Raw genomic sequence first — 13,983 nt, 5'->3', positions numbered from 1 at the left:
CCTGTTAAAGACCAATGGATTCACAAAGTTGATGGTTTATATTTAGGATAATGTTTTACTGCTATGTCATTCTATTTTTAATTTTTAAATTATCTAATTTACCAATGTTTTCGAATAGTAATTTTGAAAATTGTAACGTTGTTCACCGGAAGCATTTCAGAGAAGAAAAAAATCTGAATTTCACCGCTACTGTAAAATGCTGTTTTTGGATATAAATATGAACTTGATGGAACAAAAAATGCATGTATTGTATAACATAATGTCCTAGGAGTGTCATCTGATGGAGATTGTCAAAGGGTGTGCATAATTTTAGCTGGTTTCTGCTTTTGGTGACGCCTGACCTTGAATTGAAAATGGATGTTTGTACTTTTGTGGCTATGTACTGTCCTAACATAATCTAACTTTATGCTTTTGCCGTAAAGCCTCTTTGAAAATCGAACAATGTGGTTAGATTAAGGAGATGTTTATCTTTTAAATGGTGTAAAATAGTTGATTGTTTGAGAAATTGAAATTATTAGATTTTTGATGTTTTGAATTTCCAGCCTTGCTAGCAATCCCGTCTCAGGGTTCATTGCTAACCCGTAGCCCCAACAGGTTTTTAATGATTTCATATATTTTGCATGTGATAAGGCTGTGATAATCTGAAGTACCCAAAAGGGCCACTAGTAAAAACAAGCACTCTTTTTATAAGAAAATACAAGTTGAGCATATACTAGTATTTCACTGCCTCTCAAACCTGATTCTGGGGTTCCTTCTTTCTTTTTGTTGGGCAAAAAGGTTTTCTGCTTCCTGAGGGCAACGATGTACATTAGAGGGCTAGATCCTTTTTTCATTAATTATGCTATTTTCCCTGGAATCATATGATCTATCTAGTAGAAACTCATGGACAATATGGACAGATTAAAAAAAATAATACTATATGAATATATATATTTTAAAGCTATTCAAGTACAAATTACCAAAGTTACAATAGATTGCCATAGATTTTCTGTTGCCCAAATTACCCAAATTCCTTAAGATTACTGTCACGTCCTGACCAGTATAAGGGGTTATTTGTTATTGTAGTTTGGTCAGGGCGTGGCAGGGGGTGTTTGTTTAGTGTGTTTCAGGGTTTTTGGTTGATGTCCTATGTTTTCTATTTCTATGTGTTTATCTAGTTTTTCTATTTCTTTGTTGGGGTTTTGGAACGACCTCCAATTAGAGGAGGCTGGTTGTCGTTGCCTCTGATTGGAGGCCATATTTAAGTGGGTTAGTTTTCTCTTGTGTTTGTGGGTGGTTGTTCCTTGCATAGTCTGAGCACCTTACGGGACTGTTTTCATCGTTTGTTTTGTGTAAGTGTTTTGTTTTTCCTTCAAATAAAAGAAGATGTTCAATATACCCGCTGCAGTTTGGTCCACTCCATACGACGAATGTTACAATTACGGTAACTTTGGTAAATTACCGGTAGCTTTGCAACCCTATACTCGTAATGTATACTATGGGCTCTATTTTCAGCTGCTGTTAAGTCAGTGCAATTGTCAAACGCACATTTCTTTGCAATTTCGACCTTGAAAGTTTCCAGTAATCCTGTATATCCTCCCTTTGCAACCAAGTCCATATTATGGCAAGAACAGCTCAAAGAAGAAAAGAGAAACGACAGTCCATCAATACTTTAAGACATGAAGGTCAGTCAATCTGGAAAATTTCAAGGGAAAGTTTCTTAAAATGCAGTCACAAAAACCATCTAGCACTATGATGAAACTGGCTCTCATGAGGACCGCCACAGGAAAGGAAGAACCAGAGTTACCTCTGCTGCAGAAGATAAGTTCATTAGAGTTACCAGCCTCAGAAATTTCAGCCCAAATAAATGCTTCAGTGTTCAAGTAACAGACACATCTCAACATCAACTGTTCCGAGGAGACTGCGTGAATCAGGCCTTCATGGTTGAATTGCTGCAAAGAAACCACTTCTAAAGGACACCAATAATAAGAAGAGACTTGCATGGGTAAAGAAACACGGGCAATGGCCATTAGACCGGTGGAAATCTGTCCTTTGGTCTGATGAATCCAAATTTGCGATTTATGGTTCCAAACGCCATATCTTTGTGAGACGCAGAGTAGGTGAATGGATGATCTCCGCATGTGTGGTTCCCACCGTGAAGCACGGAGGAGGTGTGATTGTGTGGGGGTGCTTTGCTGGTGACACTGTCTGTGACTTAATTAGAATTCAAGGCACACTTAACCAGCATGGCTACCTGGGGAAAGCATTCCAGGTGAAGCTGGTTGAGAGAATGCCAAGAGTTTGCAAAGCTGTCAAGGCAAATGGTGGCTACTTTGAAGAATCTCAAATATAACATATATTTTGATTTCTTTAACACTTTACTGGTTACTACAGTACACAATTCCTTATGTGTTATTTCATAGTTTTAATGTATTCACTATTATTCTACAATATAGAAAATAGTAAAAAAAAAAAAAATGGAATGAGTAGGTTTGTCCAAACTTTGGATTGGTACTGTATATATACAGTTTGCATATTATTTTTTTGTATGACTATTTTTCTGGGGGTGCTGCAGAACACTCAGCACTCTTACTTCCCACGGCTATGGAGATTAATTCACCCTTCAGCAGAACAATAACCTAAAACATAAGGCCAAATCTACACTGGAGTTGCTTACCAAGAAGACAGTGAATTTCTGAATGGCTGAGTTACAGTTTTGACCAGTGGAGGATCCTCAGAGGAGGAAGGAGAGGACGATTGTCCTCAGTGAATTTCATTCCAATTAAAATAGTAAAACATAAAAAAAGTTATCCTTTTTAGATAAAACTACACTAAATACAGTGCCTTTGGAAAGCATTCAGACCCCATGAATTTCTCCACATTTTGTTACGTTCCAGCCTTATTCTAAAATGTATTAAATTGTTTTTTTTCTCCCTCAATCTTTTTTTTATTTAACCTTTATTTAACTAGGCAAATCAGTTAAGAACAAATCATTTTTTACAATAACGGCCTACCCCGGGCAAACCCAGACAATGCTGGGCCAATTGTGCGTCACCCTATGGGACACACAATCATGGCCGGATGTGATACAGCCTGGATCCAAACCAGGGACTGTAGTGACGCCTTTTGCACTGAAATGCAGTGCCTCAGATTAATGCGCCACTTGGGAGCCCAACACAATACCCCATAATGACAAAGCAAAAACAGGTTTAGAAATGTTTACTAATTTATTAAAAATAAAAAACTGAAATATTACATTTACATAAGTATTCAGACACTTTACTCAGTACTTTGTTGAAGCACCTTTGGCATCGATTACAGCATCGAGTCTTCGTGGGTATGGCTCTACAAACTTGGCACACCTCCCACCTTCTCTGCAGATCCTCAAGCTCTGTCAGGTTGGATGGGGTTGCTGCACAGCTATTTTCCGGTCTTTCCAGAGATGTTCGATCAGGTTCCATTCCAGACCCTGGCCACTCATGGACATTCAGAGACTTGTCCCGAAGCTACTCCTGCATTGTCTTGGCTGTGTGCTTAGGGTTGTTGTCCTGTTGGAAGGTGACTCTTCGCCCCAGTATGAGGTCCTGAGTGCCATGGAGCAGGGTTTCATCAAAGATCTCTCTGTATTTTGCTCCGTTCATCTTTCCATCAATCCTGACTAGTCTCCCAGTCCCTGCCACTGAAAAACATCCCCACAGCATGATGCAGCCATCACCATGCTTCACCGTAGGTATGGTGCCAGGTTTCCTCCAGACAAGACGCTTGGCCTTCAGGCCAAAGAGTTCAATCGTGTTTTCATGGTGTGAGAGTCTTTAGGTGCCTTTTGTCAAACTCCAAGTTAGCTATCATGTGCCTTTTACTGAGGAGAGGCTTCCGTCTGGCCACTCTACCATAAAGGCCTGATTGGTGGAGTGCTGCAGAGATAGTTGTAAAATTCTATACGTTTAACATTTTCATTCATAGCCTAGGTTGTACAGCCATGGCCAAAGGTTTTAAGAATGACACAAATATTAATTTTCACAAAGTCTGCTGCCTCAGTTTGTATGATGGCAATTTGCATATACTCCAGAATGTTACGAAGCGTGATCAGATGAATTGCAATTAATTGCAAAGTCCCTCATTGCCATGCAAATTATCTGAATCCCCCAAAAACATTTCCACTGCATTTCAGCCCTGCCACAAAAAGACCAGCTGACATCATGTCAGTGATTCTCACGTTAACACAGGTGTGAGTGTGGACGAGGACAAGGCTGGAGATCACTCTGTCATGCTGATTGAGTTCGAATAACAGACCGGAAGCTTCAAAAGGAGGGTGGTGCTTGGAATCATTGTTCTTCCTCTGTCAACCATGGTTACCTGCAAGGAAACACGGGCCGTCATCATTGCTTTGCACAAAAAGGGCTTCACAGGCAAGGATATTGCTGCCAGTTAGATTGCACCTAAATCAACCATTTATCGGATCATCAAGAACTTCAAGGAGAGCGGTTCAATTGTTGTGAAGAAGACTTCAGGGCGCCCAAGAAAGTCCAGCAAGCGCCAGGACCGTCTCCTAAAGTTGATTCAGCTGCGGGATCGGGGCACCACCAGTACAGAGCTTGCTCAGGAATGGCAGCAGGCAGGTGTGAGTGCATCTGCACGCACAGTGAGGCAAATACTTTTGGAGGATGGCCTGGTGTCAAGAAGGGCAGCAAAGAAGCCACTTCTCTGCAGGAAAAACATCAGGGACAGACTGATATTCTGCAAAAGGTACAGGGATTGGACTGCTGAGGACTGGGGTAAAGTCATTTTCTCTGATGAATCCCCTTTCCAATTCTTTGGGGCATCTGGAAAAAAGCTTGTCCGGAGAAGACAAGGTGAGCGCTACCATCAGTCCTGTGTCATGCCAACAGTAAAGCATCCTGAGACCATTCATGTGTGGGGTTGCTTTTCAGCCAAGGGAGTGGGCTCACTCACAATTTACTCACTCACAAAACCAACACATCCTCTGAGAGCAACTTCTCCCAACCATCCAGGAACAGTTTAGTGACGAACAATGCCTTTTCCAGCATGATGGAGCACCTTGCCATAAGGCAAAAGTGATAACTAAGTGGCTCGGGGAACAAAACATCGATATTCTGGGTCCATGGCCAGGAAACTCCCCAGACCTTAATCCCATTGAGAACTTGTGGTCAATCCTCAAGAGGCGGGTGGCAAACAAAAACCCACAAATTCTGACAAACTCTAAGCATTGATTATGCAAGAATGGGCTACCATCAGTCAGGATGTGGCCCAGAAGTTAATTGACAGCATGCCAGGGCGGATTGCAGAGGTCTTGAAAAAGAAGGGTCAACACTGCAAATATTGACTCTGCATCAAATTCATGTAATTGTCAGTAAAAGCTTTTGACACTTATGAAATGCTTGTAATTATACTTCAGTATTCCATAGTAACATCTGACAAAAATATCTAAAGACCCTGAGGCAGCAGACTTTGTGAAAATTAATATTTGTGTCATTCTCCAAACTTTTGGCCACGACTGTAGTAACCTCATGATGGGTACAGGGAAAATTTGGGTATAATGTAGTAGCCTAAACCTATTGATGTTACATTGAGCTGGGTGAATGGAATATGAATGACAGTGATCTAATATGTGTGCTTTTCGTAGAGTTGCCTCACATTAGCTTTACTTGGAAGAGGCTCCCACCAAACATTCCACTCCCTGCTTTTACATGACCATCCATTCTGGTCTGGATTTTAGAGATTTTATTACCGTTCTGGTTAGCGATTGTATCACCGTCATGGTTTTGTTTTCGACCTGCCTAGTTGAGGGCCTCTCTTCGGCCTCCTCCTGTTACCTGCTGCACTGCTCCCCGCCTGCCCTGGTCTGCCTCTCCCAATCTGGTACAGGGGCCCCCTGCCACTCTCTCTCTCTCTCCCCGGAGCTTTGCTCGCCCACATCATTAGCATACACAGCAGACTTTTTACTGATCTGCTGTTGGACTATTTGATTGGGGATTCTTGCTATGTTTGTATTATTATTAAGGAACGCTTTGTATGAAGTCATAGCTAATTTAATATTTGTGTTTCGCGTGGTGTTGGCTACATATCTTAGATTGTTCTGTTAACTTTGTATGTGCTTAGCGCTGTGTTCTCTCTCTCATGTTAATTGATAGGGCAATAGACAAACATGCTGCTGTTGCTCATTTTGCTGTGGTCTACCCTTGGCTTTTACAATGTTGGCAATACTTTTAGAGCCCGTTGCTCTGTGAATGAGGGAATATATTACTGTTTCTCCCTCGTGCCTTTGGAGAAACAACACTCTTGCTCTGTAAATGCATTCGAGAACTCTGCACATTTCTCCCAAACAACATGTGAGAAATCGGACTCTTGCCCTTACATGTCAGGACTGTTCTTTTGGTACTTAACCATGTCTCTGGACTTTACACATCTCCTGAAATATGTGGCGTTAAAGACTCTGGTGACTATGGATTGTTGTTCAAGTGCTGTCTGTAAATCCAAATGTTGTAAACCCCAATCTAGACTTTACATTATCTTGATGCTTCTACTGTCTGGAAATGTGCAATCTAACCCAGGTCCTGAAATTCTTACCCCTGCCGAATTAAGTAGTCGGCAGGGGTTGTATTGGATTGTATTTTCGAATTGTTATCACAGCATGTCAACTTTGAGTTTGTCTTGATGGGTGATCTGAATCAGGATTGGTTAACATCTAGCTCTGATCAACTCAAAATTCTATGCAATACCTATAATCTCACTCAGATTGTCAACAGTGTAAGTAGGTTGAATGTAAAGTATCATCTGAAATCCTCTTTGATTGATTTGATCTTAACCAATACTCCTCATCGTTTTAATACATCTGGTATTTTTGACAAATTACATACGTGATCACTGTGCTATTGCCTGTGTGAGAGATGGTAAAATTCCCAAGTGATCTCCACATGTCATTATGAAAAGAAACTGGAAGCAGTTTGATATTGAAGTTTTTTAACATGAAGTATTTAGCATTGAATGGAATAGAATTGAATGAATCCCTGGTGTCGAATTAGCCTTTTCTTACTTCTACAATGCATTCCAGGATGTATGCAATAGGGCAGAGAGAACCCTTGGTTTTCTGATGAATTTACTAAAATCATAAGGGAACAAAATGCCATGTGGGCTAAAGCAATAAGGGTCTGGTTCGACGGATGATTGGATGGCTTTTAAACGTCTTCGAAATCTGGGTGTGGCTAGAACCTAAAAACTGAAAGCAGACCACTACCTTAAATCTACTTCATATAATTTAAATCATCCCTCCCAATTTTGGCAAGTAGTGAAAGGTTTTTAGTGCAAAAAAGATACACAGCTTCCCAAACAATTGTTGGTCGACACACAGATTGTAACTGAGAGAACCTCTATTCTGAAAGCCTTAAATCAGCATTTTCTAGATGCAGTTTATTTGAAAAGGTTAAATGTCTAAATGAGCCCCCTGTGAATTTACCTGACACCCCTGTGCACTCCTTCACCAGAGTTCTTCTTCTCATCCTTCTCTGTTTCAGAAATGCGTAAAGCCCTGAAAGAAATAGATAGAAAGAAATCCCCTGGCCCTGATGATCTTGACCCCCCCCCCCCCCCCCCCCCCGCCTCCTACACCTAGCTGAAGAAATGATTGCTCCCCCTTAACACGTATTTTTAACCTCACGCTTGACATTAAGGAAATCCCAAAGTTATGGAAATCTTCTTTTGTACTGCTTCTCCTGAAAGGTGGAGATCCTTCGCTACTTGACAACTATCGATCCATATCAAAATTGTCTGTACTGTCTAAGGTACTGGAATCCTTAGTTAGTAGGCAGCTGAAGGCCTACCTCCAAGAAAACAACATCTTAAATGGAACGCAATCAGGTTTTAGGTCTGGCCACAGCACTGTTTCAGCAACATTGAAGGTTTTAAATTACATCCATTGTGCTCTTGACAAGAAGTTCCATTGTGTGGAATTTGTAAGTCGCTCTGGATAAGAGCGTCTGCTAAATGACTTAAATGTAAATGTGTGTCTGTCTTTATTGATTTGTCGAAAGGCATTTGACACCGTGGGCCATGCTGTGTTAGTGCAAAGGTTAAAATGTTATTGAATTACTGGTCATGCTCTAGATTGGTTTATAAATGAACTATCGAATCGTACAAAATGTGTAATGGCGGATGGTTGTAAATCTGAGTCCATAGAGTTGTGCTCAGGTGTTCCGCAAGATTCTATTTTGGGCCCACTGTTGTTCATTTTGTATATCATCAACATTTGGGACCATATTAAAACAACAGATGTTAATTTTATGCAGATGACACTGTTCTTTATTCATGTGGTAGTAGTTTATCTTTAGCATTTGAAAATGCCCAAAAAGCATTTAACACCATACAACAGAATCTGTATGATTTGAAGCTGGTTCTGAATTCGGGTAAAACAAAATGCATGGTATTTTCTAATGCCAGGCATGTAACTAATGTATGGACATACTATGTAACTAATCAGATCAGGTCAAAGTGTACAAATATTTGGGAGTGTGGGTGGATGACAAGCTGAGCTTCACTGTTCATGTAGAGAATTTAGAAGCTCAAGCTGAAAATAGGTTTTTATTACCAGCATAAGGCTTGTTTTTCTCTGGAGGCCAGGAAGGAGCTGGTATGATGTACATTACTGCCGGCTTTAGATTTTAGTGATGTTATATACAGCTTTGGAAAAAATTAAGAGACCACTGCAAAATGATCAGTTTCTCTGGCTTTACTATGTATAGGTATGTGTTTGGGTAAAATGAACATTTTTGCTTTGTTCTATAAACTGCTCACAACATTTCTTCCAAATTCCAAATAACAATATTGTCAGAAAATGACAACTGGTCAAAATAACAAAAACGATGCAGTGTTGTCAGACCTCGAATAATGCAAAGAAAATCATTTGATATTCATTTTTAAACAACACAAGAGTTCAGGAAGAGTTCAGAAATCAATATTTTGTAGAATAACCCTGATTTTCAATAACAGCTTTCATGCGTCTTGGCATGCTCTCCACCAGTCTTTCACATAGATGCTGGGTGACTTTATGCCACTTCTGGCGCAAAAATTCAAGCAGCTCGGCTTTGTTTGATGGCTTGTGACCATCCATCTTCCATCTTCCTCATGGGCTGGCCATGACAGGGTCTTGATCTGGTGGTCCTCCAGTTGTCATTTTAAACACTCTAAATGACAATATTTGTATTTGGAATTAGGGAGAAATTCTGTCAGTAGTTAATAGAATAAAACAAAAATGTTAATTTTACCCAAAAACATACCTATAAATAGTTAAACCAGAGAAATTGATAATTTTGTAGTGGTCTCTTAATTTTTTCCAGAGCTGTATATGCAGGGCTCAACCACTACCCTGAGAGAACTTGATTCAGTATATCATGTGGCCCTCAGGTTCATTACCAATCAAAAATGTCTAACACATCATTGTGATCTCTACAGCACCGTTGGCTGGGCGTCATTGACCTTGCGTAGGCTTAAACGCTGGTATACACAGATTTATAAGGTCATATTGGGTAAAATGCCACTTTATCTCTGTTCTTTTTTAATCAGATCAGTAAAATAATATCAATTACGGTCCCATTCTCATTTGCTTTTAACAGTACCAAGAATTAGAACAGGTTATGGTAGAAATCATTTTAGTTACTCGGCTCCGTGGTCCTGGAATTCTCTCCTGAACATTAGTCACGTTGGTGGTTTAAACACTTGGTCAATGTAAATATCATAGAAGAGTGTAATTGTCTTTTGGTCAGCTTTTTTTTTTGTCTATAGTTTTGTTCAATGTTATGTTAGTGTATGTAAGTTGTTTTGTCTGAAACTTTGTTCCCCCTGCTGCTGTTGGACCAGGTCTCTCTTGGAAAATCGATTTTATCTCAATGAGAAAAACCTGTATAAATAAAGGCCAAAAAATATATATGCTATAATAGAAATAAGGCCATGCTCATAAAAAAAATCTATCATGCTCCCTCATCTTAAACGGCACCAACCAAACACTAGTTTTGACTTAAATCTATTTGAAAATCTATGGCAAGCCCTGAAAATGTTATTTTTTTGCAATGATCAACAACCAATTTGACAGATCTTGAATAATTCTGAAAAAAATAATGGGAAAATGTTGCACAATCCAGGTGTGGAAAGCTCTTAGAGACTTGCCCAGAAAGACTCACAGCTTCGATCGCTGCCAAAGGTGCTTCTGCAAAGTATTGAGTGTGAATACTAATGTAAATGAGATATTTCTGTATTTCATTTTCAATACATTTTCAATTTTTTCTAAGAACATGTTTTCACTTTGTCATTATAGGGTATTGTGTGTAGATAGGTGAGAGAAAAAAAATATTTAATCCATTTAAATTTAAAGTCAAAGAGTATGAATACTTTCTGAAGGCACTGTACATGGCGTATATTTTCAAAAGGCTAAAAACATAATACTGTGTGCAGAAGGAGGACAAAAAAACATGCAAATGCTCAGGTTACCTTTTCACCTTTGGGCCCAGGAGGTCCAATGGATCCTGGCTTACCGGCGTGGCCCTAAGAATAACCAAACCCATGATTATTCACCTGACAAGTCATATACTGCAACTCACTGTAGACAGTACAATAACACAGAACTTGACATGGCGTAGATTGTCAACATGTGTTAACAGTGTTAATCATGATGCCTTATAATAAACACACTAAGGACAGCAAAGGAGAGATATTTCCCTGGTATAATGACTTATTTGGCAGGCCCTCAGAAATCACTCAAAAACTTGGGTGGGGTGTGTGGGCAAGCTAAGAGTGAGTGTACAATACAAACTAACTAAATAGATACAACGTGAACTTGTGGTGCCCTACATCGTTATCTAACTAAAAAACAGAATTAGACTGGCAATGACCTGGCGTCCTCAGGAGTTGCCAGAGGATTTGGGTATAAGGGTTTGAGGTTGACCATATCCAATTTACCTTTCTTCTTTGTTCCTGTTTGGCTAGGTGTGTATTTGCTGTGGTATTATTGATACATTCTGTTGTCTAGTTGTGTTTGACTAAAAAACAGAATGACGACTGGCAATGACCTGGCTGTTGAGGTGCCAAAGAATTTGGTTTTAAGTTTGGGGTTTGGCTTTACCATTTCCAGTCTGGCTTAACTTCTCTGTTCTGGCTTGACATTTTGTTTGCTTTGGTATTGATACGACACAGGTGTTCTGTAGTCTACTTGTATTTGGCTGCAGAGCGCTGTTGGTGTATGGGTGTGTGTGTGTGTGCAAGCTTGGTAGTGATTCGACACCAGGTGTTCTGTTGTCTTGTGTTGGACTAGAGAGAAGCCAGAAGGCGAGGCAGCGGCCACGGCCACACCTTGCTTGTCAGAGGAAAAGATGGTTCCAATCCACACATTATTTCACTTCAAGAGTGAAGGTTCAAAGCCAATGCAAAAATACACAGAAAGAGACAGCCAGGGGAGTTGGCAATGGATGCCACCTCTTTAAGGAACTCTGGAATGGGCTTAAAGAGACTTAGAGATGACCTGAGGGCGTGTTGTGTTCAGTGGGATGTGTCGGAACAGAACAAAGTAGAGCAAGGACCATGTCAGATCCTTTGGGGTGAGTCTCTCTGAGGCAGTGCTTGATTTGGACTGAAATAAGTGCCAGTACTCATTTTGGGTGCCGGTACTGTTTATATGTCGGTGCAGGAGCTCCACAATAGTTATAATCTAATATTCTATAAGAGGAACAGGAGCTCAAGCAGTAGAACATTTTGAGGTGCCGGTATTCAGCTCTGGTGAGCTCCTGTCCAAGTCAAGTACTGCTCTGAGGTGAAGAGATACAAATCTGATAAGGAAATTCTGGAGTCATGATTTGGTGTGTGTGACATGTCACCAGAACAGGACTTAGATTCACACCTGTGTTGTTGTTAGTGTGTGTGTGTAAGTGAGTGCATGAGACCGAGAGAGACATTGACTGAAGGAGAGAAAGAAAGATCGAGAGAGACAGAGGGAGTGATGTAGAGAAAGAGAAAGACTGAGAGAAAGAGAAGTGTGTGTATGTTGTTATTATAGCCCAACAGGAGTAACTCACTGTGTATCCTGCCATTCCAGGCATCCCCTCAGGCCCCATAACTCCCGGACGACCCTGAAAATGATGCAGAAAACAGCCACACATTAGTTTTTACAGCCATTTGTTTTGATATTCTATCTGTACTATGTGGTAATGCTAAATATAAACTTGGCGTCTGAATCCATGGAACTAAGGAGTTGTATGACACTAAGGCATACATATTTTCCTTCACCGGCTATCACAACAGCGTTTTCAAGGCCTAACTCTGGAAAATAAGTTCTGTTCTCAACTGAAAGGAACATCCTGGCTTTTTCTTCATTTTCCTGTGTGATCCCGTGCTGCAAGGGAAAAACGATTATTCGTATCCTCTGCTCTGTTTCTGACATCAGGCTTTTACAACTCACAACAGAACCTAATAGGCTCAAATACTACCGGATTAGCAAGCTGCTAATTGCTATACAAAACTTACAGTTAGAACTATAACTACTGTACCCTGAAGGAGGGAAACAAGGTACAACACAGCTATGGGGGGAGTTCGAGTGCTTAGGGGGGAGTTCGAGCACTTGGCCTGACAAGGCCAATGAACACTGTGCCTCAACGGAAGCCCCACCTTCCACAGGTGATAAACTCAAGGCACGGATTCATTCCTTCAATTCAAAACCGCTCTTCACCGAGCCCAGAACTGGGCGGCATGGGGCCAAACAAGTGTTGTACCTTGTTTCTCTCCTTCAGGGAACAGTAGTTATAGTCATAACTGTACATTCCCTTTGAGTCAGTCAACTCAGTACAACACAGACATTTTACATTTTCACATTTACATTTTAGTCATTTAGCAGACGCTCTTATCCAGAGCAACTTACAGTAGTGAATGCATACATTTCATACATTTTTTCCCCCCGTTTTTTCCCCAGAATCGAACCCACAACCCTGGCGTTGCAAACACCATGCACTACCAACTGAGCCACACGGAACCACAGCTATGGAGACATGAAATCACGCTCCAAGCCAACCCCAGCGGACGGCAATTGAAATTGCCCACGGCAGACCTGCAGTACCCGGGTATTGTGCAATCTGTGCACTGCCTAATGATCCTATCCTGCCACAGCCGTATTCACACTGTGGGCTACAATGGCGGCAGTGACATCCAAGAGATAAAACAAGAGACCACCCCCCAGATATCCGTACCTGTGAGGCGCCTAGGGAGTGAGGGAAAGCACTAGCAGTTCTGGGGGGGGGGGGAGTGCCCCTGTTACAACAATTTTGGACCCCCTTGTGGCCCCCCTAAATGTGGAGTATGAAATAATTTTTACATAACCATTTTTTGCTATCGTTCTTTTTTTACATCCGTTATTAGACAGTGGCAACAATGATGATTATGAACATGGTCTTCTGCCTGTTAATGCCTGCAATGCAGTGAAGAAAACGATATGACAACAATAACGTCTAATGTAACTGGCCCCTCTAACAGTACAACTGGCCCCAGCTTGGCTCCCCCAATTGAAATGGTCTAGAACCGCCACTGATGGAAAGTCCACACTGAACAATAGGAACCGAGACCTCCCTGTCTGTTGATGTATGCCACCACTGTCCCGCTGTTGGTCCTCATGTTGGCCTGGCAAGAATGGGAAAAAGCGCCTGAGTACTATGTACACCATCAAAAGCCCCAGCTAATTGATGTGCAGCACGCTCGAATTGAGCTGCCTTTGCACAGCGCACTCTACCCTGCGTCTGTCGTGATCACCCTGCGGGATATAACTCGACCCATGGGGGTCCCCAGCATCAACGGAGCGGGTCCCTCCACCGAGCCAGAGCTGTAGGCATGATGGGGACACCCGGAGTGACCGGTTTAGTTGGCACGGTGCGTCCAAGCGAGTGTCTATTAACTACCGCTGGAAAGGTTGCGTCAGCAACAGCCTGGGGGCAACTATTGCTATTATAGAAACCATCATCC

At 41.3% G+C, this 13,983-nt stretch overlaps 1 protein-coding gene across 2 annotated transcripts in view; it reads right to left on the bottom strand.

The window, feature by feature from the left end:
* Positions 1-13,983, bottom strand: part of LOC115192252 (collagen alpha-1(XXIV) chain) — a 183,011-nt gene that overhangs the window by 27,456 nt on the left and 141,572 nt on the right. For both annotated transcript variants that reach the window (XM_029750545.1, XM_029750544.1), the window contains exons 41-42: positions 12,054-12,107; positions 10,477-10,530 (exon numbers count right to left, since the gene is read on the bottom strand). In XM_029750545.1, coding sequence (XP_029606405.1) covers positions 10,477-10,530; positions 12,054-12,107 — 108 coding nt within the window. The remainder of the gene's footprint in view (positions 1-10,476; positions 10,531-12,053; positions 12,108-13,983) is intronic.

This window comes from Salmo trutta, chromosome 4 (assembly GCF_901001165.1).
Source record: "Salmo trutta chromosome 4, fSalTru1.1, whole genome shotgun sequence".
NCBI classification, from domain to species: Eukaryota; Metazoa; Chordata; class Actinopteri; order Salmoniformes; family Salmonidae; genus Salmo; species Salmo trutta.
The sequence above is the reverse complement of the archived record's forward strand: the minus strand, read 5'-3'. Positions and strand labels throughout refer to the sequence as shown.